This window comes from Nansenia antarctica, assembly GCF_963989245.1.
Source record: "Nansenia antarctica genome assembly, chromosome: 2".
Classification (NCBI taxonomy): domain Eukaryota; kingdom Metazoa; phylum Chordata; class Actinopteri; order Argentiniformes; family Microstomatidae; genus Nansenia; species Nansenia antarctica.
The window spans coordinates 18,862,519-18,890,018 of record NC_137675.1 but is presented as its reverse complement, the minus strand read 5'-3'; the positions used below and the strand labels follow the sequence as shown (position 1 = coordinate 18,890,018).

The following is a 27,500-nucleotide window of genomic DNA, read 5'->3' as shown; positions in this document are numbered from 1 at the left end:
CATGGTGCTCATCATGTGGAAGAGACCTTCTGAGGCCAGTTGACTAAAGATTTGGTCGCCCATTTTCATAATTGCCTCTATTGTGGTTCAAATGTGTGTGTGTGTGTGTGTGTGTGTGTGTGTGTGTGTGTGTTTGTATGTGTGTATTTATTATGGCATGGTGATCAAAACGACTCTGTTACAGTGAAGCAGCTTTTACTCTGGAGATAAATAATAATATCCACCATAGTAATGCAGCCTTGTCTCTGGGAGCTGTTCATGTGCCACTGCACCAACTGAAGGAAGGGCGTGGGGGAGTTAGTGGTTGTCGGTCTAGCACCCCTACAGTTGTCTGTTTAGCACCCCTACCAAAAACGCGACTTGTGGCTCTTTTCCTTACGTTCGTACTTCAAACAAGACCAAGCCCTTTTGTGCTAACAGTTAGCTTAGCCTACTTCTACTCTCATCCTTTTGGATGAAAATATTATGGGCATCTAGGGATGACGGTGAAGGAAAGCCTCTGTTTACGGCTTGTACCCAAAGAGTTAGGAAAAGCAAGTATTGTCGTCGACATCATGGTTTTGAATTGTCTGACAAACACAATGTTAGAAATCGGAGGTCTGCTATAAATAGATATGACAGTCACCCATGGCAGGTATTTGCACACCACATAGCCTGCCTACGCCAAACTGGGGCCAATGTGTTAGGTGGGAGTAGCTATCAAACAGACAGTGGGTTTGAAGGCTTTGAAATGCGCCACTCCACCACTACCACCAGAGTTGATACATCACCAAATAGATTCAGTACATGAAGCAGGAGTATGTTTAGGGTTAGGGTTAGGCTGGTGGAGGAGGGCATCGGAGGAGGGTTCATTGTAACGCATGGAATGGAATGAAGAAAGTGTCACCACAAAAACACCCTTCTGTGGGCCTCTTCCTCCTTCCTCCTCCTCCTCTGCCACCCCTTCTACTGCGCCCCTCCCTTCTCCTCTTCCTCCTCTCTCTTGGTCCTCTCCTCTTCCAGGTGTCTGTGTGTGTTAGTACACCAATTTATCTTATCTTATCTTATCTTATCTTTGTTTTTATCTCTCCAGTGTCTTCAGATTTCACTGCAGATGAGAGGTTGGAGATTGAGACCATCAAGATGCATAAGAAAGACCTTCTGGATGACATCCAGGTACATACGCGCACACACACACACACACACACACACACACACATACACACACACACACACACACACACACACATACACACACACACACACACACACACACACACACACACACACGCACACGCACGCACACACATTAGGCACTAGGGTAGGAACAAATGTATTGTTGGCTATGAATCACTATTCATCATTATCCTATCTGACTTCCCTTTTCAGAAGCTGAAGATGGATATAGACAACATCATGGCAGGACTCCAGGACTTTGAGTCTGCAGAGGAGACGTGAGTGGACTGGCAACTGGAAACCCCTATTCATCTCTTATTCATACTTTATTAACTATTTTCCATTCAATATGAATCCCTTATTCATGCCCTAATCATGCCTTATTATAATAAATAACAATAATAATTCATTATATTTATATGTAGTGCTTTTCCGGGGCTCAAAGACGCTGACAATATGGGTACACAGAAACACAGAAACAACAAGCAACAGATAACAGGAGCACATAGAACACAGAGTTAACGAACAGGCACAGGGAACAATTAACACAGCAATGTCCAGGGGAGGGAGGGGGTGGTCCGTTATCCGTTCTTTGTCAATATGTTTCTCAACATGCATCTGCTGTTCATTGCCTTTCCTTTTGCACTGAAAGACATTTTCACAACCTCCATCTTTGTTTCCACACAGAAAAGTCCAGGAACGGGGGAAGCAGTTCTCCAGCGGGAAGAAGAAATTCAACATGGACCCTAAAAAGGTGAGCTCAGAGAGAGAGGGAGAGAGAGAGAGACACAGAGAGGAGAGAGACAGAGAGACAGAAACAGAGAGAGAGACAGAGAGAGAAAGAGACAGAGACAGAGAGAGAGAGAGACAGAGAGAGAGAGAGAGAGAGAGACAGAGAGAGAGAGAGACAGAGAAAGAGAGAGAGAAAGACAGAGAGAGAGAGAGAGAGGGAGAGAGTGTGTGACAGACAAAGCCACATCCTGTCCTCTTTGAGGAAAGGATGAGATGTTTAGCGGGGAGCGGTGACAGGGGTGGGGACAGCTCAGTCCATTAGCTCCTACACACCATTTCTATAGTCTCTACTTACTGTAAACATGATGACATCATACCTGACCTATCACCCACCGTTTTCCATAGGCAGACTGTGTCTGGAAAACATACACACATTTTTCACCATTATGCCTGGGGGAGGGGGGGGTCCGCATATGGCCCACGTTGCGGTCCACCCATACAGTATCAACCTGAATTGGTCTGTGCATATGCATGTGTGTGTGTGTGTGTGTGTGTGTGTGCATGTGTGTATGTGTGTGTGTGTTCATATGTGTCTATCAACTTCTCGTGCAAGGGGAGCGGATACTTGGGTGTATGAACTTCCTTTCTGAAGAGAGGAGATGCTTCAATGTTAAGTGCACAGTGACACCATATCTCTGTCTCAGACATTGTGGTGTTGTGAGATGGGTCCAAAACTAAGCTTGAGCCTCTGCAAATCTGTGGGCAAAAAAATGCCTTTTCAGTTTGCATTTTTTTGGTTTCATTTGTCCAGGTTTTTCAACCTCAGGTGGAATTGGTTGACCGTCCTCATTAATACACCGTAAAAGGTGCAGGTTGTAGACTCACAGGAAATGTAACTTTTTTTACTCACAGTTGCAGTGTGCTGAGAAAGAGGAAGAGAGACCGGTTTTAAGGAATTGTGATTTGAAAAAGCAGTGTGCTAATTCCAGTGTCCACTCGCAGTAGGAAGTCGGCTTGCACAGATGGAACTCATGAGATCATTTTGAAACCGGACAAAACAAAAGCGTCAAGCAACTTTGAAGGTTAACTAAGCGTCTCTGATGCTTTTGGTTGAAACTCTTCACAGTGACATTGACTCCAACTGTTGAGTGTGAGACTAAGATACATGTGTCCCTGGTAGCTCCCACTAAATTAGGTTTTGTTACATAAAAACATAATATGTTTTTCTTGCCAATTCTGTAGTCACATTGACTCAGAATGAGTGGCTATTTATCTTTCTCCTCACCAAAGACTCAGGACTAGTCAGTCAAAATGAGTATGAGGGCAGAGGTCACCTCACTGAAGAAAGTATGTTCAAGTTCACATGAAGTTCAGTTTTTCTATTCCTGTAGTGACATTCTTTAATCTATTAGCAGAGATGAATTCAGACTGGCATTATTGCAGCATGATTATTATACAGTAATAATTATTCAAGATTAAAATCCTATTTTATACGCTGTGTGACTAGGTCAACATTGTTGTGCAACATAATTCTACTATTCATTCTATTTCGTTTTTATTTATTTTAGGCCATATTCATCTATATCACATTAATCTATATCATATTCATCTATATATCATATTCATTTATATTCATCTATCTGGCTGAATCATTCTGTTCCCTCTCTAGGGTGTCACCTATCTGGTGGACCATAAACTTCTGGAGTGGAGTCCACAGCCAATAGCAGAGTTCCTCTACAAAGAGGAAGGCCTCAACAAAACTGCTATTGGAGAATTCCTGGGAGAGAGGTACGGATGATGATGATGATGATGATGATGATGACGACGACGACGATGATGATGATGATGATGATGATGATGATGATGATGATAAGGAGAACAGAAATGTAGAAAGGTGTAGGGGAGGGGCAATATATAAACATTTTAAAACTGACCTAATAACTTAATATTCCTAGCATGTTTTGTGTCTCATAACTCACATAAACATAGAGCATACAGCAGGAGCAGCTGTGGTACCTCTCCCCTCACGCTGTGTTCTCTCTGCAGAGAGGACATGCACCTCCAGACACTGAAAGCCTTCGTAGAGCTTCACCAGTTCTCAGACCTCAACCTCGTACAGGCCTTGAGGTAGGTGGAGTATACTCAATAACACATGGATCAGTATATCAAACTTTATTCATTATATGGCATATTTCATACAGGAGTGCCGTCCAATTCCAAAGTAGGAATTCTCAGCCAAGGATATTGTGTGGTACCATCATTATTCTTCCCTGTATATACAGTATATATCAACCTCAAAGGAATTGTTCGATTTCAAATCCAGTATAGAGCCAAAAGAAGATTATTCTTTTTTTCTGCCCCATAAGTGAGAGATGTATTAATATACGTATACATGCTAGTCAGAACCATGCAACATTAGGAAAGTCCCTCTGTGGCTCTGCTTTTGACTAACCTATGTCTGTCTGCCTGTCTGTCTGTCTGTCTCAGGCAGTTTCTGTGGAGTTTCCGTTTACCCGGCGAGGCTCAGAAGATTGACCGCATGATGGAGTCTTTCGCCACACGCTACTGTGACTGCAACACAGGCGTCTTCCAGTCCACAGGTGGGCTTTCACCTCAGACTAGAAACCTGTACATGTATCAACTTCCTGTGTGAGTGTGTGTGTGTGTGGCTGTGCATGTTACGTTTACATTCTGACCATTTAGCAGATGCTTTTATCCAAAGGGACTTCCAATTAGAGATTACAGGGACAGTCTCCCTGGAGTAACTTAGGGCTAAGTGCCTTACTCAAGGGAACACTAGTGGTGGTGTTCCCAGGTGGGATTTGAGCTCATGACCTTCTGATCACCAGTCCAACTCACTATCCACGTGTGATAAGTGTGTTATTCACATACAGTAATTCACTTAAGTGTGTGTGGTTTCCAGTGTGTGTGTGTGTGTGGCTTCCAGTCCACAGGTGGGCTTTCACCTCAGACTAGAAACATGTACATGTATCAACTTCCTGTGTGTGTGTGTGTGTGTTTCTGTCTATCTCTTCAGACACTTGCTACATCCTGTCCTTCGCCATCATCATGCTGAACACCAGTCTCCACAACCCCAACGTGAAGGAGAAGACCACTGTAGAGCGCTTCTACTCCATGAACAGAGGCATCAACAACGGAGGAGACTTACCCAATGAGCTGCTCATGGTGAGCAGCCGTGTTTCAAAATAAAACATTTTGATTAGTTGCCGACATGTGGACCAAAACACTAGAACGTGTCACATATAATACTTCTACTACTATTACTACTACTACTACTACTAATAATAACAATAATAATAGTAATATGAATAATAAATACGATTTTTTTTCTAATTAATGATTATAATAATGACAACAATAATAATAATACTGTTATTATTATTATTGTTTTTAATAATAATAATAATAATAACCGTATTATTATTGTTAGGGTTAGGGTTAACCCTAATAATAATAATAATAATAAGCATAAATACACATAGAGCTTTTATAAAACCTTAAGAGGCTTTACAAAAATAAGTGGACCATTTGAGCCTTTATTATGGTTCAGGGTCAGGCTGGTCAGCTGGTTCAGAGTGAGGCTGGTCAGCTGGTTCAGGGTCAGGCTGGTGAGCTGGTTCAGGGTCACAGGCTGGTCAGCTGGTTCAGGGTCAGGCTGGTCAGCTGGTTCAGGGTCAGGCTGGTCAGCTGGTTCAGGGTGAGGCTGGTCAGCTGGTTCAGGGTCAGGCTGGTCAACTGGTTCAGGGTGAGGCTGGTCAGCTGGTTCAGGGTGAGGCTGGTCAGCTGGTTCAGGGTGAGGCTGGTCAGCTGGTTCAGGGTCAGGCTGGTCAGCTGGTTCAGGGTGAGGCTGGTCAGCTGGTTCAGGGTGAGGCTGGTCAGCTGGTTCAGAGTGAGGCTGGTCAGCTGGTTCAGGGTCAGGCTGGTCAGCTGGTTCAGGGTCAGGCTGGTCAGCTGGTTCAGGGTCAGGCTGGTCAGCTGGTTCAGGGTGAGGCTGGTCAGCTGGTTCAGGGTGAGGCTGGTCAGCTGGTTCAGGGTGAGGCTGGTCAGCTGGTTCAGGGTCAGGCTGGTCAGCTGGTTCAGGGTCAGGCTGGTCAGCTGGTTCAGAGTGAGGCTGGTCAGCTGGTTCAGGGTCAGGCTGGTCAGCTGGTTCAGGGTCAGGCTGGTCAGCTGGTTCAGGGTCAGGCTGGTCAGCTGGTTCAGGGTCAGGCTGGTCAGCTGGTTCAGGGTCAGGCTGGTCAGCTGGTTCAGGGTCAGGCTGGTCAGCTGGTTCAGGGTCAGGCTGGTCAGCTGGTTCAGGGTCAGGCTGGTCAGCTGGTTCAGGGTCAGGCTGGTCACTGTGTTAACACCGGTCCTCTCGTCACCACAGAAACTGTACGACAGCATCAGAGACGAGCCGTTCAAGATCCCCGAGGACGACGGCAACGACCTCACTCACACCTTCTTCAACCCTGACAGGGAGGGGTGGCTCCTCAAACTGGGTAACTAGCCACCCCCCCGAATATCACAACCATATCAAACACTACTTTGTTCAGTTCAGTTCAGCAAAGCTTTTACTGTCCCAAATTTGAACAACTGGATGTATACTGGACTGTATACAACATGACATAAATATGATGTGTATATATGACATGTATGCAATGTGAAACACACAAAAATCATAGAATGTAGTGTAGAAATGAGAAGCATGTGTGGATGTGTGATAAGAGTGTGTGTGGATGTGTAACGAGTGTGTTTGGTTGTGTAGGAGGCAGAGTGAAGACATGGAAGAGACGCTGGTTCATCCTAACAGATAACTGTCTCTACTACTTTGAGTTCACCACCGTGAGTCACATGATGCCTTTTACCTCCACCATTCTATTCTTCATTCTCTCCTTCCTTCTGTCCGTCATGCTACCCTTCCTTCCTTATTTCCTTCCCCCCTCCTTTCCTTCCTTCTATCCTTCGTTCTAGACTTCCTTCCCTCTTTCATTATATCCTTAATCTCTCCTTCATTATATCCTAGTCCTCCTCTTTTTATTCACCTTCCATCCCTCTCTTCACTTCCTCCCTCCGCTCCACCCAGGCTGTGTATTTCTCCCCGTGTCCCCCTGGTCTGACTCCTTCTCCTCCTCTGTAGGACAAGGAGCCGCGGGGCATCATCCCTCTAGAGAACCTGTGTGTGAGAGAGGTGTCGTACCCACGCAAACCCGTAAGACAACAACCCTTTCTATTTACTCTACCACAGTCGGTTAGGGGAAATGATGTTGTTTGCGTATTTTGTGGGCACAGTTACCAACTGATTGACTAAATCAATATTTCCCCTTTTCCCTGGATTATTAACTAATCAATATGTCCTTGTTGCCTTGATTATTAACTAATCAATATGTCCTTGTTCCCTTGACTATTAACTAATCAATATTTCCTTGTTCCCTTAATTATTGACTAATCAAGATTTCACTGGGAGTTTTATACCTTTGTGTGTGTGTGTGTGTGTGTGTTTGTGTGTGTGTGTGGGGGGGGTTACTGTTGATTCAAGTCACCGTTAATCATTTTGTGATTTATATATTTTTTTGTGTGAAAAGCTCTGCTTTGAAATGTTTTATTGGTTGATTGATGGGTTGATCCTCCTGGTTGGTCAGTACTGTCTGGAGCTGTACCACCCCAAAGGCGGGGGCCAGAAGATCAAGGCCTGTAAGACAGAGACGGATGGCCGGGTGGTGGAGGGCAAACACCAGTCCTACATGATCAGTGCTGCTACCGCAGAGGAACGAGACACCTGGATAGAGTCCATCAGGTTAGAACACACACACACACGCACGCACGCTTATGCACACACACACACACACACATACACATACACATGCGTGCGCGCACGCTTATGCATGCATGCACACACGCATGCACGCACGCGCACACACACACACACACACACACACACACCACTAACAAACCACTGTTCATCATCCCATTCTACAGAGCGAGTATCACCAAGGACCCCTTCTACGACCTGGTCTCCCTCCGCAAGAGGAAAGTCATCAACCAGGCCCCCCAGGAGGACTGAGAGAAGCAGCGCCCCCCGTGGATCATCACCAGTACTGCAGAGGAGGGGTGAGCCCCAGCCTATACATCACAACAGGACTATGTTCAACAGAACTGTGCTGAACGTCAGAAACCTGAACACTGAAACCACGAGAGGACTGCAGTTCAGGCTGTTTGGATAAAAGAGAGAACTTCTCGTTTTCAGGAGTGACTTCTGTTTTCAGGACTAAACTGTGTCAAAAGACTTCTTATCTTATGTGTCTTTATTGGTGACAGCCTGACGAAGTAACTTTCGTTGTTGACAGCATGACAGAAGTGTGGCTGAGATTATATGTGCATACTGTAAATTCAACCTCAAGCATTGGCTAATTTCATCTACTTACCGTACTATGGCTGAGTGAAGTTTGCGACTATTTCCTTCAGTGTGAGGAACCTCAATGCTTTTGGTTACTCTAACTATGATATGATATTTGATATATATATATATATATATATATATATATATATATATATATACCGGTACTGTGTGTTTATAAATGTCTTAAGTGAGATAAACAGGAAGTTAGCACTGGTATCTTGACTTGGCTTGTGCTTTGAGATGGAGGCTTACTGGGGGATGTTAATACTGTGTAGATTGTACACTTGTTGTACGTATAGTTGTATAATGTGTATATCATAGGAATCATGTGTCTGTATTTTGTCTTCCTCTACCTATGTCTGTACATATCCGTGGGTTGTTATTAAAGGGTTATTTAATAAATGCCTTTGGGGATGTGCAGTGTGAGATAATATCATGTTTACTGTCAAAGACCCAAGTGTACACCTGTGGTTCCAGTTGAAATCACACAGAGATAAACACACCGTCCTTTATCGCTCACTTCCCCCTTACTGGTGTGTGTGTGTGTGTGTGTGTGTGTGAAACGGGGTGTGTACTAGGAAGGCCGCACCCCATTTCTGTTTTAAGATGTTTTATGTACAGCAATGGCATTGAGTACAGTATCGGCACCAGATTTACAAAAATATATCAATATGACAACACCATAGGTTTCCCTTTTAAGAAACCTGTAAACTCTTTTGACTCACACACAACATGTTTGCTGTGAGTTCGAAGAAATACAGTGCACCATTGATAGGGAAGTATAACACCATAGATATACTACCTCATTCCATACACTAAGTCTGAACAGATATATGGCAGCAAATGTCACCAAGTAGTCTCTGTTTAACTGAGGGAAGAGGCTGATACAGCTACAATAGAAACAGTCTCAAAGGAAGAGAGAATGTCTGACAGCCACTCCCTTGGTGTGGTTCAGCCCTGGGCTCAACGTGTCATAATAGAGATCAGACACCTGCTGGTGATTGTAAGAACAACACATACTGTAGGTCATCTCTCTTTTGCGACACAGAGTGATCAAAAACCCGACACCTGAACGAGTTTGTATTCAAAATAACTTGTCGATGAGTTCAAATCCCGCCTGAAGCCACACCACTACTAGTGTGCCCTTGGGTAAGGCACTTAGCCCTCAGTTACTCCAGGGGGAATGTCCCTGTAATTCGTAATTGTAAGTCGCTTTGGATAAAAGCGTCTGCTAAATGGCAAAATTATTAAAATTATTATCTTGTGTTGACGGACCATGACATGACGGAATACGTCATGAAGACAGTGCTGTGGGCCTTAACATGTTTTTAGTCAGTGTTGAGCAAACAAGTGGTTTAAAGTGGTCTTTATTTTAGTGCACCTTCCCCTCTCGTCTCTTAGCTTCCTGTGTGCTTCTGACTTCCTGTTTCGGTGTTGCACCACATGGGCCCCCTCACGCCTGTGGTTCCTTCCTGAGGTTAGAGCTGTTGCATACAGAGTGTGTGTGCGTGTGTGTGAGAGAGAGAGAGAGAGAGAGAGAGAGAGAGAGAGAGAGAGAGAGAGGGAGAGAGAGAGAGAGGGAGAGAGAGACAAGAGACAAGAGATAGTGGTAGCTAGAAGAAGTGCTTAAGTTCTCTCACACATCAGAAGCTACACGACTGCCCCACCCACACACATTTAGGGGTCAGAGAGGGGGGTAGATGGAGTGTAGTGATGGCCGGCACATTCACCCTACCACCACAAGGGGGCAGACTGACACATCATAACTTGTCATCACGGACGACAAGAGTGTCAAACCACAACATGGACCTACTGCATGACCCATATAAAAATGTATCATTGACAGACTTTAGTGTCGTACTGTACTAAGTGAAACTGTACATATTGTGACGACCCTCTCCACCCTGTCTGCTTGTTAGCTGTGTGTGTATCCTGGGCAGGTACTGGAGATGGGCGTGGTAGAGGTGGCCTGGCTCATTGGCAGCACCTGGGCTTTGAGTGACTGGGTCCTTCAAGTCTTCCTCGAAGCCCAGTTGCAGTGTGCTCTCGGCGCTGAGACACCTTTATTTTTGGTTGACGTTTGACCGTTGGTTATTACACTCTTCCACTCATGCTCTCACCTCCACTACTGACTTTACTGATTACACACACTCTATATCTTTCTTTATGGTATTATTTTTTGGGTTAATAAACACTTTGATAGTTTACTTGGTTGTGTATGTCTCCCTCTTTTGTCATGGCCGTGCGGTCTGGTTTGTGTATTTCAACACGTGATAAACGACAATACGTTCAGTGCAAAGGACCACAATGGCACTATTCTTAGCATAACAATAAATGTCACATTTGGTAATAGTGGAAGTGACAGAGTTTATGAAAGCACTGATAGGGTGTCCACTGGGAATCTCCACACACGGTATGATATCTGGAGCATGTATTCAATGGATACATTATAGTATTGCACAGAATCCCAAAAGGTATAAATAATGTCCATGGAAGCCCAAAAAGTCTCCTGAGCGCATAGAAAAGTAGGGATTGATTCCTCAGGACTGGATACAGGTTTTCTTTGATTGTCGTTTAGGGCCTTTCACACCTGCAGAGAGAGAGAGAGAGAGAGAGAGAGAGAGAGGGAGAGAGAGAGAGAAGACATGAGCACCAAGGCCAATATTATGATTCCAGATAGACTGAGAGAGCAGGAGAAAAGGAGAAAGAATCTAACTGAAAATTATTCTACATCATTACGAACAGTAAAAACACGTATACCACTTACTCTCAGTGTCTTGTGCGTTGACATTCTGGAGAGAAACACTCTTGAAAACGTTCGAGAACTTCTTGTTCTTGGCTTTGGGCGGGATTTTCACCATCACTTCAAAGCGGTCTTCCAGCTCTTCCATGTCATCGCGACACTCCAGCGACACGGGGGAGGCGATCGGACTCGCTGCCGGGCTATCCTCCTCAGCGACCGCTTTCTGATTGGCTGACTTCCCCTTTGAGAAGAGTTTGACCTTCAAAGAAGGCCGGGGTTTCTTCTCCGCTATTCCGTTGGCCTTTTTCGAGCCTCCTTTCACCGCTTCGGTAGACAGAGGGGACAGCATGTTCAACCGCTCGCTGCTACTCAGCATGGGGACGTCAGGAAGGGGTCCTCTCCTGCCTGGTAATTCCTGTAGGGACCCGGTGGGGCCAGGCATGTTCCCAAACACCAGAGAATATTTGGGGTTGTGGTATTTATGCGCAGGCACCTGAAGGTCACCCCCCCGCAAGTCGCCCGCGCTGACCTGGAAGCGGGAGGTGAGGACGGGTAAAGGCGGACGTTTCCCGTCGGCTTTCACCTTGGCGGGGGTGGCCATTTTGGAAGGGGGGGGGTTGAGGTGGAACTCCTTGTAGAGGTCCACTTTGTCAGAGATGGCGTAGAGCTCTCGGAAGTCGCGGTCGTAGAAGTCGACCACCTGGCCGGTCATGACCGTGATCATGTTGCGGTCCATACGAGAGGTGCCCCAGGAGAAGCTGTGAGAGACAGAATGGATGTTGTCATACACACACACACACACACAGACAGACACGCACGCACGCAAAAACGCACGCACGCACGCAAGCATGCACGCACGCACACACACACACACACACGCACGCACGCACGCACACACACCTATGCTCTCACCTGTAGGATCCGAACATGACTTTGTCTCCATCCACCAGCATGTATTTATTGCAGACAGAGCCGGGCAGCCTACCGAAGGACAGTGCAAATCCTGTCCCCTGTATTGAACGAGCTCTGATGTTCTGGAAGACCAAACACACACACACGCATGACTCTACATGAGCATGGGTCACACACACAACACTGTGCAGTAGATACAGGCAAACCTTTACACCCCCCCCCCCCCCCATAGGGAAAGACAGAAAACTACAGCCTCAGCAACAGATGAAGAATAGAGATGATGAGGAGGCCATTTTAAATCATTATTATTATTAATGTAGTTGTTTGTTGTTGGTATATAGCCCAGTTACATTGTAAAGCAAATTTGCATTGTAAATGTAAAGCCTGTAGATGCCCAAGTTCAATCACTGTGGTATAAACGAGAGGTACCATAAGAATTACTGTAAGATCCGATCTAGGCTTATATGAATCATTCTTTTCTGTCCAATCTTGTTCACAGATGACCCGTCCCTCACAGAATGATTCTATAAATGTTGGTGGTGTATAAAGGTGTGGTCCTTACACATAGGTGGTGTATAAACAAGGTGTGGTCCTGGTCCTTACCCGTAGGTGGTGCGCCCCAACCTGCAGCCTGCAGCACATATCCAGGAAGTGAGGCACGCCGCGGAGGTCCATCACGATGTAGACGGGCACGGAGCGCTTGGACGCCGCGTCCAGCAGGTCCTGCAGAATCTGGATGTCCGTCAGCAGGTCCATCACTATGGCCAGCACCTAGGGGAGCCGCATCACATTCAAATGAAACCTTATTCAGATGTGCATAGAAGAACCAATGTCCGTGGTCTGTGGTGGTTTTGGAAGGCCATAGAGGAGATATACTGGGAGAGGCATCCCTAGACTCTCACCAATAATACTCATTTACATTTACATTTTTGCCATTTAGCAGACGCCTTACTCCAAATACATTTGACTAAGTAAGTGAATCATCTATCTACCTGTCACAACAGGAAAAAGTAATCCGCTCAGGCCAGGGGCCATTGGCAGACGTCCTGCTAGAAGAAGGATTATAATTTGTCTTTTTTATTCATCTACCAATACCCGCCACTCATGGTAAACCTGTCAGTTATCAATTTTGTTTTGCTGTGTAGACACATTGCTGTGGATTTATACTTGCTTATGGACTACCAGACTTCCGCTGATTACACCAGCCACAATCCCAAAATCTGTCTCCAGCATCAAGTCAAAGCTGATGTCACATGACACATAGGGCTGGTTTCATGGACGCAGATTAAGACTAATCCATCCTGGACTAAAAAGCATCCTTGGTGGAGATTTTCCATCACAAGTGTGATTTAATCCTGGACTAGCCTTAAGCCTCGTCTGTGAAACAGGGCCCATGAAGGCTTATAAGCAGTCTTAGAGCAGGCTTATTGAAACATGCCTCCTAAAGCTACCAATCTGGTGGAGCTAACCCAAGGCAAGGGAGAGAAAAATCACAACAATGTAAAACACCTGGCAAACAAAGGTGTTAAAATCTCAATTGTTATTCCAAGGAACTGGTTTTGTTCAGTTCTTTCTGTCTTTCTTGACACACACACACACACACGCACACACACACACACACACACACACACACACACACACACACACACACACACACACACACACACACACCTCTTCACTATCGTTTCAGTGTCAGTATTACATGGACATTCTAGTAAGTTTCTCCTGATAACACTAGCCGAGATGAAGACGGTTGATACGGGCATAATAAACTCTTACGATAAACACGAATCAAAGATGAAAGCCTGTAGATAAGAAGAAACATACTTGAATCTGCAGCTGGCACGCTCAAAGGTTTTGTCCTTGAACATTGTAACGTCATTGTGCATTGTGCAAACACGTTTATTTCTAAATTGACACATCAGTCGTGTATAAAAAAAGCCTTCATTCACAGAGCAGACCATGTCTTAATGGAAAAACTATGTGGAGTGATGATGGTTCTCCGCTGTAACAGACTCAAGTTGAGGCCTGTCACTCACCCCAGGCCTGTCACTCACCCCAGTTGAGGCCTGTCACTCACCCCAGGCCTGTCACTCACCCCAGTTGAGGCCTGTCACTCACCCCAGGACGGTAGCTACTGTACACTCATCCAGATAGATGATAGACACTGTAGAACAGGGGAGGCTCACAGAGGTCCTTTGTGGTTGGGGGTTCGATTCGAGTTGGGACCATATATACAAAAAAATGGATGCATTCACTGCAATGCAAGTCGCTTTGGATAAAAGAGTCAGCTAAATGGCATATTATTTATGTTATAGGTGGAAATCGGAGGACGGGCTCATTGTAATGCATGGAACGGAATGACGAATGGTATCAGTTTCAGTTTGATACCATTCCTCATTGTGATTCCTCATTGTGTTCCATGCATTACGATGAGCTTATCCTCCGATTTCTACCTCCACCAGCCTCCCCTGCTGTAGAGCCTACATCTGTATGGCTTTGCTGCAACTCACTTAAAAGGGCACACGTCACCATTTTAAACCTAATTTGATTTATTACACTGCTACATTGATAGACAACATATTCACAAATAAAATTGAAAGCGAAATAGTAGGTGGACTACTCATAAATGACATAAGTGACCACCTTCCTGTTTTTGCTATCTTTCAGTTTCAGTCATCGCTGCCCTCAATGTGGACCTAAAGAAACACAACTGGAACAAGGTTTATGTTAATGACGATCGTAACAAAGCTCTAAGGAGCTTTTCTGACCATGTTAATGTGCTATAGGGAAGAAACTGTCTGTTGAGAAAAGTGTTCACATATGTGGCAACGGCAATGTTCTATATTCTGTATTCTGTAGTTAAAAACAAAAGAGAAAAGTGCCTAAGGAAATGACCCTCAATGATGTCATAACGAATCAGAGGTGAACCAAAATAAATTCCCTTAGTATGGTAATTGATGTGATCATGATTGTACTGAATTTGACAAGCGTGCTTATTGAAAACTGGCGCCTGCATGTGAAACGAACCACACCTGTAAATAATACATAATAATAAAAGATGTAGGTCACAATACCCGTACAAAGATCAGGGTGCATTGTGCGGGAGGAAGACTGGTTGTTTTCAAATGTGTTAGGCTATCTCTGTATTTGTGTGTCAGAGTGTGTGGGTGTGTATGGTGTGTGTGTGTGTGTGTGTGTGTGTGTGTACACATGTGCATGTGTGAGGAAGAAAGATAAAATAATGCTAATCAACAAACATATAATTTGATAATAATAATAATAATAATAATAATAACTTTTATTTGTATAGCACTTTTCCTGCAAACGTTGCAGCTGACATGGCATCATAGCCGGTCTAGGCAGCGATAAGGAGAATAATGCTGTGTGTGTGTGTATGTGTGTGTGATTACCTGAAGCCATTCACTCACTTTCCCATCAGTCCAAACCAACCAGGCTCAAAGCATTCTGGCTCTGTGCCATAGAATCATGTCCCACCTGTGCAGAGTGCCTGTCACACATCACTACACAGCATCACTGTGATCACTGATATGCAAATCTGAGAAAGCATCATTTCCGCTGCTTTCACCAATCCAATCCTCTCTGATCCATGCATATTTTAAGGAAGGAAAGTCATATATATATATAAGAAAGAAAGAAAGGAAGGAAGAAAGAAAGAGAGAGAGAATGAAAGAATGAAAGGAAGGTGTGTTGGTATAGCGTTCCAGCAGGGCTGTATCCTGTATGCCAGTGTGTGCTCTCCTCAGACCTATTTGACCAGAGGGAGAAGTCACCTGACGCGTCATAGCGTGACGGAGTATCTCCACAAGGGCGGGTCATCATACCCATGACTCAACCCAACTGGTTCCGCTGGCTCCGTTGACAAATGTTGCTATGGGCAACTCGAATAATATATGCCGTTAGCGTTAGTTTGCTGTATGAGTGTGTGGGCATGGGTCACAACCACTTTAAACAATACTCAACTTTGTGAGTTATGGCTCCCAGTACAGATCACCTGTGTGCGTGTGCGTGTGTGTGTGTGTGTGTGTGTGTGTGTGTGTGTGTGTGTGTGTGTGTGTGTGCGTGTGTGTGTACACGCGGGTCAGTCTGTACGTGCAGATAATGGAACATTTATGATGACAGCTAGAAAGCGATTTCGAAAGGATGGGCGTTGCCTTCCACAGTTTTGTACAGGCAGGTTGCTGGAGACCATAACAGGGTATTTCTATGGAAATCAGCTGAGCTACTCACCGCAGTGGTATTTGAGATTGAGAATGCCAGAGGCAATGCCTAAAGCCATTTCTCTCAATCTCTCGTCAGGCCTCCTCCTACTCACTTCACTATCATTTTTTTGGTTTCCACCTGATCTTCCAAAACAGATACACACAAACACCTCTGCAATAGACACACATCCATGTGTGTACATTGCATTTTGCCATGTAAAGTGTAACTGCAGTTGTCTTTTGCTTTGTACATTGTAACTTCATCAGGCCTGACCGGTCTGACCGTTCACACGGGGAAAGCTATTCTATCTAATATAATAATATATAATATATGCCATTTAGCTGACGCTTTTATCCAAAGCGACTTACATTGCAGTGAGTGCACACATTTCAGTATATATGGTCCCAGCGGGAATCGAACCCACGACCTAAGCGTTGCTAGCGCCCTGCTCTACCAACTGAGCCACAGAGGACCACCTATCTATACACCCACACCTTACCTTACTAGCTTCTTGGATAAGTTTACGGACGACCTCCTTGATGTGGGGTCCATTGTCTTTAGGGGGGTGGGTGTGGACCGCTACACGAGTGACCCCTTTGAAGAACCCTCCGCTGGGCCAGCCCAGGTCCAGGGGGGGCACCTCGGTGTCCGAAAGCTGCGGCCAATAGGTGGAGTGTACCCCCGAATCCGCTTTGGAACTTTCGTCTTGCACACTCTCCTCCTCGCCCTCTTCCGTCTTGTATTCCTTAAAACTTTGTCTGATCCACTTGATTTCACGGGCGGACAGAAAGTCTTTCACGTTGTCCTCCGTCAGTCGCGATTTGAAGGCACCGTCACCGTTCTTGAGGAGTTGTTCGATCGCAGCGCGTTGTTCCTCGCTGTAGTAGAACTCCGGCTTGGACTCCGGGACCTTCGCGTTGATGTGGCCGTCGTCCATGCACGTTAACTGGGACTCGGACATGGCTGCGACACCGCTTGGACAACGACGGACAGTACCAACTGTCCCGCTGTGGAACTGACAAGGAGACAGAATCGAGAATGTCTTGTCACCTGTCTACCTACCAACTACCTCATACCTGTATGACGATGACGTACAGGTAAGATGTAAGGCTTCTCATATCTGCCACAGGGGCGGAGCAAGGAACCTGGGAAGTTCAGTATCTTATCAGTGACTTTGGACGGTGTATAATGAATGAATGAATGAATGACTGGTCTTTATTGTCATTGATATAGTACAGGTACCAAACAACGACATTTGGGAGGGGGGGCTCCCCTGGTGCTAGGGGGGAAAAAACTAAAAACAAGAAGGGAAAAGAGCTGGTTTACATAAATAAAGGCTATGTACACTATCCACTATACTATACTATACAAATAATGTTTGCTCAACATTGTCGTTTGGTCACATCACATCACAAAACAATTACTTTAATACACACAAATACACTTTAATTGTCAAATAATTATACATACAGCAACAGATAGTGGACAGACTTGTACTGTGAATCTATTGAACTCTAAACTCCTAAAACAAAACAAAAACAATGCTGAGTGAAGTGGGACATGTGCATGACTTAAGTCGATACACTATAAATAAATATGGCTTATTTCTTCTTTAATACTTATAAACACTATAAAGAGTCCATGGGCTCACAAGGGTTCAGAGGGTCTTTGTCTACTCTAGACTGTTAATTAGTTTGTTGATAGTTTGAGTAACTCTTTCAGGGAACATGGTAAAGGTCCAATAAATATGTAACCACAAAGCTAACTCTCTCTATGCAGGAGTGGTGTAGTCGGATGGGAAGAGGCCTATCTGGCCACGCAGTCTGCCTGTCCACCACGACTCGTTAGGCCTCTCCACAACCTCGATGATGTCACCCACGCTGAAGTTCAGCTCGTTCTTCTCCACAGCGGTGAAGTTATACAGAGCTCTCACCTGATTGGCTGCCATGGCTGGACGCTGAAACACAGGTACGCGCACATACTTTAGACCAGAGTACACACATGCAGGCAGGCACATGCGCACACACACACATGTGTACACACACACACACACACACAAGCAACTACATACCTGTCGAGGTTGTGGTGTGAGATCTCGAGGTTGTGGCGTGGGATCTCGAGGTTGTGGCGTGGGATCTGGTGGGTGGTGTGAGGCAGTGGCTGGTGGTTTGTTTTGGCTTGGTCCCCTCACCTGTAAAGAAGACTGAAATGAGAAAGAGCGAAAAACAATAAAGATAATAAACAGATTGTGATCTCAAGTATCTCCCCGTACCAGGGGAGGCTGGCGGAGGTAGGAATCGGAGGAGAAGTTCATTGTAGTTCATGGAAAGGAATGAGGATGACACGTGTGTCTGATACCTTTCCTCATTCCATTTCATTGCATTACAATAATTCCGTCCTTCCGATGTCTACCTCCAGCAGCCTCCCCTGCCCCATACAGTAAGACCCTGTGGTAGGCAGCCTACCTGTTGTCCACTCTCTCATACAGTAAGACCCTGTGGTAGGCAGCCTACCTGTTGTCCACTCTCCAGCAGGAAGACCGTACTCTGTTTGGAAACTAAGTTCTTCTTGTAGAAGTCCACCAGCCTGTTCAGGGAGGGGAACTTCTCAGCCCAGAGGTTATACTGCCCCCTGCTGTCCCTCATCACCTTGAAATGCTGCACGTCCACCTCATGCCTGGATGAGGAAGAAGATGAGGAAGAGGAGGAGGAGGAGGAGATTGATTGTAAAGTGCTAGCACTCTTACCAGAAGTTTTCCTAGACCGCTGAATAATCCATGGAATGTATAGCCTCCACATAACATGTTTAAAAAAGATATTATATCATAATTATAATTATATTATACTCTTATTATATAGAACTGGATTGGTGATAAAAGGTCAGGTTGACCACTGAGTCCCTTACAACGGTCTGAAATGTTGACACGTTGTGGAGAGAAGCTCCTTCGTCAGAGCACTACAATGTCTCCTGGGCCCAGTTGTTCAAAACTTTTAATCTGGATCAGAATGATCCTGATTCGTTTTTGCTATCCAGGATATATCAGATCTATCTGGCTGATTTTGAGTCATATAGGGGAAAATCAGCCAGCTCGATCTGATATCCTGGATAGCAATAAAGAATCAGGATCATTCTGATCCAGATTAAAAGCTTTGAACAACTGGGCCCTGTTGACCTGACTGAGATGGAGAATTGTCCTGGCGTGCGCTGGCTCCCTCGGATCAGGAACGCCCCCACTGGCTGGGTCATCAGCCTCTCCTGGGCATCACCTCGGCTGGCAGACTCCTGGTACCAGCTGGGCAGAGAAGAGAGAGAGGGAGAGTGTAGTGGCTTCAAACAATTAAGTAACCACCGTCCAGGCAAGGCAGGGGTTTTGACGCACATACAAATATTCAAACCAACAAAATCGTAATCCAGTCCAGGTAGAATTGCAACAAAAATATGGATTTATTCTCCTTTAAATATAAACATACAATTTACAGTTCCAATAGCATCCAATAGAAAATAGAAATAACAAAATATAATTCCAATGCAGTCTCACTTTCTATAGTGTCTTTCCTTACGTTCTCCTTGAGTTTGTCAGACTCTCTCCTTGTGTGAGTTGTGTGTGCTTTCCTTCAGTTGTGTGTATTGAGTTGTGTGAGTTGTGTGCAAGTTGTGTGGTCAAAAAACTCTTCCCTTACCCAAGCCTGCCAAGACTTCCCCCCTGCTAGCCTCTTTTCCTGCTATTTAAACAATTTCCCTGACACAGTTCAGACCAATGGGCACTAGGGGGGAACCATCATACAACATATTCTAATAGTTCATGCAATCATTCATATTTCATTCAATCATCATGATCATTATTCAATAGCATTCAATAATATGCATGTGGTTCCTACAGAGAGGGAGAGGGAGGAAGGAAGGGGAAGGGAATGATGTGTACTGTCTGTAGACACGCATACACATTCTATCCCTTAGGAGTCATACAGTACACACACACACACACACACACACACACACACACACACACACACACACACACACACATTGGAAGTCATAGGAGCTGTTTACCTGGGAAGCTGTATATCAATGTAGTCTCTGGGTACAAATCCCTCCTGTCCGTGTAGCTCTGCCTTGAACCAATTACCATTGGTGCCCAAGATCTACACAGATTATATAGGGGCCCAGGACGACAGCGGTTAGTTAACATGATGCTAGTGTGACACAATTATGTTAGTATGATACTGATAGTGGTGGCCTAGTGGATAGTGAGCTGGACTGGTGATCAGAACAAGTTAAAATCCCACATGGAAACACCATCACTAGTGTGCCCTTGAGTTAGACACTTAGCCCTAAATTAATCGCTAATTGTAAGTCACTTTGGATAAAAATGTCTGCTAAATGGTTAAAATGTAAAAAAAAGTAGTAAATTGAATGATACCATAGTAGGGGTTAGACCTGGGGAGGCTGGTGGAGGTAGAAATCGAGGAGGAGGACAGGCTCATTGCAGGGCTGCCAAGTTTCACCAAAAGTTTGGAGTGAGATTTTTTGGCGGTGGAGCGACCCAAAACTGTGCATGTTTTGGCGGCAGCGGCCCCTCTCTCCCACCCAATTATTTGTGCTAGTTTCCTGCAATTTTACATGTTGTTCATAATAAACCAGCACAAGAAATGAAAATAATTAACATTTTATAAAACAAGACAAAAATTCAGACAATATATCATATTTATGAAATCTTAATGAACAAATACAGTAGCCTACAGACTCTAAAAGAAAATTGGGCCCCATCAACAGGACTCAGCCCCTTGGTCAGCAGCAGAAAGACCCTTGGTCATCATGTTATATACAGTGCATTGCTCATAGATGGCTATCATGTTATACAGTAGGCTACATACCAGGGTTTTTCCTGGGTCAGAATGAGGCCTTGGTGGTTGATCTTGTGCGAGCGTAGCGCGGCCATTTTTTTTTTGAGGTACCCCCAATTGTTGTATTGTAAATTGCAATTACTATTTATTATTACTATTGTAGGAGCCAGATATGGTCCTGTGATACGTGTTGTAATTCACTGTGTGGGCATGGGGTGGCACTGTCACAATACCTGAGGCAGGTATATCAGGTAGCACATTTGTTGTTGTTGTCGTCAGGTGTTGACCCCGGAAGGGCAAATAGGTTTGACCGCAAGGGCGCTAAGTTTGTTATTGTTATTGTTTGTACCAGTGATTAAGCCATTGATGGCACATAGTAACACAATAAATGTTTATTATGCAGCAAACCAACGACTACGGATCTTATATAACCAACAGCAACACATCAAACTAGGACGCACGGCGCGTCAACCGGACAATCCGTCGGGTTAGCATCTCAGTAGCAAGTAGTAGACTATGCTCCTTTAACAATTATTATTAATGTACCTGGTTATGTTACAGTAGAGAAACAAATGCATTTAGTAATGACTTACGCCAAATTGGTGCAACCCAGTCCTGTAGGCTACCAGATACGATGTTGTAATGTATGCACATATTTTGCTACCACGGTTGCCAGACGGAATTGACAATGTCCAGCCCAACCGGTCTAAAAGCTGCCGAATCCACCCGTCCAGTACCAAAAGTAGCCCAATCTGGCAACCCTGCTTGCTACGTTCTTGCAGCTTGCGTGAACACAGGTTCTTCCATCAGCGCTCGCCTGCCGCTTCGACTGCAGACTCAAGTTAACGCGCGTGCAGAAAGATGCCACGAAACTCATGTCCGGTAAAACAAATTGTTATTTCTCGCCGTGAGAAATAGAGATGCGGCGTGAGAGCGTGAGAACTGGTTGAAATGCGTGTGTCTCACGGTGATTGCGTGAGACTTGGCAGCCCTGCTCATTGTAATGCATGGAATGGAATGAGGGCCTCAGTCATGCAGTACAATGAGCCCATCCTCTGATTTCTGCCTCTGCCAGCCTCCACTGGGTTAGACAGTATAGAATAGTATATAACACAACTGTATTGTCAGTGCTGCAATGTGGAATAAAAAACACAGCATAAAAAAAAGTGTTCTCTTTTTGTGTGAAGAGCGACATGTTTACTGAAGTGTACACTTGGTCGTGTGCGGAATGTCAATGCTGTACTCACCTTCAGAAGCTCTCCCTTTCTGAAGCTCAGCTCATCTTCTGCTGTGGCTGCAAAGTCAAACTTACCATTGGCCTCCATAGCACAGGATCCTGAGAGAGAGAGAGAGAGAGAGAGAGAGAGAGAGAGAGAGAGAGAGAGAGAGAGAGAGAGAGAGAGAGAGAGAGAGAGAGAGAGAGAAAAGAAGACAAATACTTATTAACCAAAAAAACAACATATAACATAATAGTACGCTATAGTATGAGGAAGAGCACTTTCAAATGGCACATTCTTACCAAACAAACTCCTGTTTCCCCCCCCTAGACAATGTTGATAGAGGCGCTGTGTGTGTGGCAGCGCAAAACTTTAACTGTCGTTTGTGAGCTAACCTTTCTGACAGGATGTAACGCCATCGCTGCTGCGCTTGCGCAAAGAGAGCTTTCTTGTTAACCTGTCAGGAAACACCACAAACATAAGCAGGCATCACACACACATAATTTTTTTGTTTCCACCTGATCTCCCAAAACAGATACACACAAACACCTCTGCAATAGACACACATCCATGTGTGTACATTGTTTTTTGCCATGTAAAGTGTAACTGCAGTTGTCTTTTGCTTTGTACATTGTAACTTCATCAGGCCTGACCGGTCTGACCGTTCACACTGGGAAAGCTATTCTATCTATACCCACACCTTACCTTACTAGCTTCTTGGATAAGTTTACGGACGACCTCCTTGATGTGGGGTCCATTGTCTTTAGGGGGGTGGGTGTGAACCGCTACACGAGTGACCCCTTTGAAGAACCCTCCGCTGGGCCAGCCCAGGTCCAGGGGTGGCACCTCAGTGTCCGAAAGCTGCGGCCAATAGGTGGAGTGTACCCCCGAATCCGCTTTGGAACTTTCGTTTTGCACACTCTCCTCGCCCTCTTCCGTCTTGTATTCCTTAAAACTTTGTCTTATCCACTTAATTTCACGGGCGGACAGAAAGTCTTTAACGTCGTCCTCTGTCAGTCGCGATTTGAAGGCACCGTCACCGTTCTTGAGAAGTTGTTCAATCGCAGCGCGTTGTTCCTCGCTGTAGTAGAACTCCGGCTTGGACTCCGGGACCTTCGCGTTGATGTGGCCGTCGTCCATGCACGTTAACTGGGACTCGGACATGGCTGCGACACCGCTGGACAACGACGGACAGTACCAACTGTCCCGCTGTGGAACTGACAAGGAGACAGAATCGAAAATGTCTTGTCACCTGTCTACTGTAAGGCGATCAACTTATCCAGAATTGATTTAATTGAGTCGTCACTTACAAGCGAGTTCGTTTAATCTCAACGAGACGTCCTTGATATAACTTCTTAAGATAAAATGATCCAATCAAATATTAGGCACCACTACTGAACTGTTCATTAAGATAATATTTATTCAAGCACATCAGCAAGCAATAATAGTTCATTTCCATGGAAAAGTGGTCCCATCTAGTTTCACCTCCGCAGGCCAGTATCAGCTAGCCGTCAATAGGTTAACTGCAGAAGTTTCACCAGACAAGAACCCAGTTTCGCCTTGGTACATAGTACTTTAACATTTCGGGCTGGGCTGTCCCTCTTCCCCCTATCTGGTAGTTTTTTAATTGTCAGCATAAAATCTGTTGCAGCTGTGACCATTTGATTTGTAGCAAGTGTTTTAGTTAGTTATGTGGCCTTCAACTCCTTCCTGTGTGGGTGCGAGTGTACTGTGTGTTATCTTCTTCTTCTGGCCCCCCCGGCCGTTAGTCATGGTGATCCACGTGTGAGCACTGAGCAGCCTAGTCTTGCGCAACGTTAGACACACACACATTCTGTTATGTTTTTAAAGAAATCAGTAAACATTAAGAAATCAGTAGCCTAAGCATATGCACACAGTTATATTTTTAGGATGAACAGACATTTTTGTACAGTTAATTCTACGTGCGTTCTAAAGCACTAATTGGCTAGTTATTTGATCTTCAAACCCATTCCCTCATGACTAGGTCAGTGTGTCCTTTATCAGAATAGTTTGTGAAAACATAACTGTTGAAGTTACACAGAGTCCCATGACTTGGGATTTGATTAACAAGTTAAAATATAGTATAGAAGAATAGACTTATCATTAATCATTAGTTATGAAAGTATAAAATCAGTACAGGAAAATAGAATATCATAACAGCAGGTGTAAAATGGTTGTTAGCACATAGGTAAAAATAAGTCATTTACAGCCGGTTTGAATCATAAAACTTTCTTTTAGTCAGGAGCTTTTCTTCTTCTTGTCGCTCAAAAACAGAACCTCTCTTTTGGCTTATTGCGAGACCTTCCTATTTTTCTCAACTGACCTTTTTTTCTCAACTGAAAATTATTTAAATGAGCACATAGTACATGATTTATCGCTTCTAGTTATTTTAATACAAATTCCCAACAAGACAGAATCGAAAATGTCTTGTCACCTGTCTACCTACCTACTACCTCATACCTGTATGACGATGACGTACAGGTAAGATGTAAGGCTTCTCATATCTGCCACAGGGGCGGAGCAAGGAACCTGGGAAGTTCAGTATCTTATCAGTGACTTTGGACGGTGTATAATGAATGAATGAATGAATGAATGGTCTTTATTGTCATTGATATAGTACAGGTACCAAACAACGACATTTGGGAGGGGGGGCTCCCCTGGTGCTAGGGAAAAAAAACAAAACTAAAAACAAGAAGGGAAAAGAGCTGGTTTACATAAATAAAGGCTATGTACACTATCCACTATACTATACTATACAAATAATGTTTGCTCAACATTGTCGTTTGGTCACATCACATCACAAAACAATTACTTTAATACACACAAATACACTTTAATTGTCAAATAATTATACATACAGCAACAGATAGTGGACAGACTTGTACTGTGAATCTATTGAACTCTAAACTCCTAAAACAAAACAAAAACAATGCTGAGTGAAGTGGGACATGTGCATGACTTAAGTCGATACACTATAAATAAATATGGCTTATTTCTTCTTTAATACTTATAAACACTATAAAGAGTCCATGGGCTCACAAGGGTTCAAAGGGTCTTTGTCTACACTAGACTGTTAATTAGTTTGTTGATAGTTTGAGTAACTCTTTCAGGGAACATGATAAATGACCAATAAATATGTAACCACAAAGCTAACTCTCTCTATGCAGGAGTGGTGTAGTTAGATGGGAAGAGGCCTATCTGGCCACGCAGTCTGCCTGTCCACCACGACGCCGCGTCAGACCTCTCCACAACCTCGATGACGTCACCCACGCTGAAGTTCAGCTCGTCCTTCTCCTCAGCGGTGAAGTTATACAGAGCTCTCACCTGATCGGCTGCCATGGCTGGACGCTGAAACACAGGTACGCGCACATACTTTAGACCAGAGTACACACATGCAGGCAGGCACACGCGCACACACACACACACACACGCGTACACACACACACACACACCCACACACACACACACACACACACACACACACACACACACTCACACACACACAAGCAACTACATACCTGTCGAGGTTGTGGTGTGAGATCTCGAGGTTGTGGTGTGGGATCTCGAGGTTGTGGCGTGGGATCTCGAGGTTGTGGTGTGGGATCTCGAGGTTGTGGCGTGGGATCTCGAGGTTGTGGCGTGGGATCTGGTGGGTGGTGTGAGGCAGTGGCTGGTGGTTTGTTTTGGCTTGTTCCCCTCACCTGTAAAGAAGACTGAAATGAGAAAGAGAGAAAAAACAATAAAGATAATAAACAGATTGTGATCCCAAGTATCTCCCCGTACCAGGGGAGGCTGGCGGAGGTAGGAATCGGAGGAGAAGTTCATTGTAGTTCATGGAAAGGAATGAGGATGACACGTGTGTCTGATACCTTTCCTCATTCCATTTCATTGCATTACAATAATTCCGTCCTTCCGATGTCTACCTCCAGCAGCCTCCCCTGCCCCATACAGTAAGACCCTGTGGTAGGCAGCCTACCTGTTGTCCACTCTCCAGCAGGAAGACCGTACTCTGTTTGGAGACTGAGTTCTGCTTGTAGAAGTCCACCAGCCTGTTCAGGGAGGGGAACTTCTCAGTCCAGAGGTTATACTGCCCCCTGCTGTCCCTCATCACCTTGAAATGCTGCACGTCCAACTCATGCCTGGACGAGGAAGAAGATGAGGAAGAGGAGGAGGAGGAGGCGGAGGAGGAGATTGATTGTTAAGTGCTAGCACTCTTACCAGAAGTTCAGAAATGTGAACAATTTTCCTAGACCGCTGAATGATCCATGGAATGTTATAGCCTCCACATAACATGTTTAAAAATATATATTATATCATAATTATAATTATATTATACTCTTATTATATAGAACAGGATTGGTGATAAAAGGTCAGGTTGACCACTGAGTCCCTTACAACCTTACAATGGTCTGAAATGTTGATTCGTTTTTGCTATCCAGGATGTATCAGATCTATCTGGCTGATTTTGAGTCGTATAGGGGAAATCAGCCAGCTCGATCTGATATCCTGGATAGCAATAAAGAATCAGGATCATTCTGATCCAGATTAAAATCTTTGAACAACTGTTGACCTGACTGAGATGGAGAATTGTCCAGGCGTGCTCTGGCTCCGGCTCCCTCGGATCAGGAACGCCCCCACTGGCTGGGTCATCAGACTCTCCTGGGCATCACCTCGGCTGGCAGACTCCTGGTACCAGCTGGGCAGAGAAGAGAGAGAGGGAGAGTGTAGTGGCTTCAAACATTTAAGTAACCACTGCCCAGGCAAGGCAGGGGTTTTGACGCACATCCTAATATTCAAACCAACAAAATCGTAATCCAGTCCAGGTAGAATTGCAACAAAAATATGGATTTATTATAAACATAAAATTCACAGTTCCAATAGCATCCAATAGAAAATAGAAAAATAACAAAATAACAAAATATAATTCCAATGCGGTCTCACTTTCTATAGTGTCTTTCCTTACGTTCTCCTTGAGTTTGTCAGACTCTCTCCTTGTGTGAATTGTGTGTGCTTTCCTTCAGTTGTGTGTATTGAGTTGTGTGTGAGTTGTGTGAGTTGTGTGCAAGTTGTGTGGTCAAAAAACTCTTCCCTTACCCAAGCCTGCCAAGACTTCCCCCCTGCTAGCCTCTTGTTCTGCTATTTAAACAATTTCCCTGACACAGTTCAGACCAATGGGCACTAGGGGGGAACCATCATACAACATATTCTAATAGTTCATGCAATCATTCATATGTCATTCAATCATCATGATCATT

At 44.7% G+C, this 27,500-nt stretch overlaps 5 protein-coding genes across 5 annotated transcripts in view; 1 reads left to right on the top strand and 4 right to left on the bottom strand.

Moving 5' to 3' along the window:
- Nucleotides 1–3,940: 3,940 nt before the first annotated feature.
- cyth4b (cytohesin 4b) lies at nt 3,941–7,958 on the top strand (the record flags this gene model as incomplete). Its single annotated transcript, XM_080523804.1, has 8 exons — nt 3,941–4,014; nt 4,375–4,487; nt 4,925–5,073; nt 6,275–6,386; nt 6,653–6,729; nt 7,025–7,096; nt 7,527–7,681; nt 7,864–7,958. The coding sequence occupies 8 exons, from the start codon at nt 3,941–3,943 to the stop codon at nt 7,946–7,948; spliced, it is 837 nt and encodes a 278-aa protein (XP_080379930.1). The 3' UTR covers nt 7,949–7,958.
- Nucleotides 7,959–11,019: 3,061 nt separating this feature from the next.
- Nucleotides 11,020–17,124, bottom strand: LOC308149902 (protein FAM83F-like; the record flags this gene model as incomplete). The annotated part of the gene is made up of 4 exons (XM_080522782.1): nt 11,020–11,785; nt 11,940–12,061; nt 12,543–12,710; nt 16,663–17,124. 4 exons carry the CDS (start codon nt 17,122–17,124, stop codon nt 11,020–11,022), a joined length of 1,518 nt encoding a protein of 505 aa, XP_080378908.1.
- An 810-nt stretch (nt 17,125–17,934) lies between these two features.
- LOC308149901 (GRB2-related adaptor protein 2-like) lies at nt 17,935–22,332 on the bottom strand (the record flags this gene model as incomplete). The annotated part of the gene is made up of 5 exons (XM_080522781.1): nt 17,935–18,120; nt 18,677–18,839; nt 19,336–19,455; nt 20,214–20,305; nt 22,255–22,332. 5 exons carry the CDS (start codon nt 22,330–22,332, stop codon nt 17,935–17,937), a joined length of 639 nt encoding a protein of 212 aa, XP_080378907.1.
- Nucleotides 22,333–22,614: 282 nt separating this feature from the next.
- Nucleotides 22,615–23,388, bottom strand: LOC308149900 (protein FAM83F-like; the record flags this gene model as incomplete). The annotated part of the gene is made up of 2 exons (XM_080522780.1): nt 22,615–22,681; nt 22,925–23,388. The coding sequence occupies 2 exons, from the start codon at nt 23,386–23,388 to the stop codon at nt 22,615–22,617; spliced, it is 531 nt and encodes a 176-aa protein (XP_080378906.1).
- A 2,016-nt stretch (nt 23,389–25,404) lies between these two features.
- The window catches only part of LOC308149899 (GRB2-related adapter protein 2-like), a gene marked incomplete at both ends in the record, with an annotated part of 3,101 nt that continues 1,005 nt past the window's right edge, over nt 25,405–27,500 (bottom strand). Inside the window, 4 exons of the mRNA XM_080522779.1 lie at nt 25,405–25,593; nt 25,760–25,891; nt 26,222–26,384; nt 26,816–26,941. Of these exons, the coding sequence (XP_080378905.1) occupies nt 25,405–25,593; nt 25,760–25,891; nt 26,222–26,384; nt 26,816–26,941 (610 nt within the window). The remainder of the gene's footprint in view (nt 25,594–25,759; nt 25,892–26,221; nt 26,385–26,815; nt 26,942–27,500) is intronic.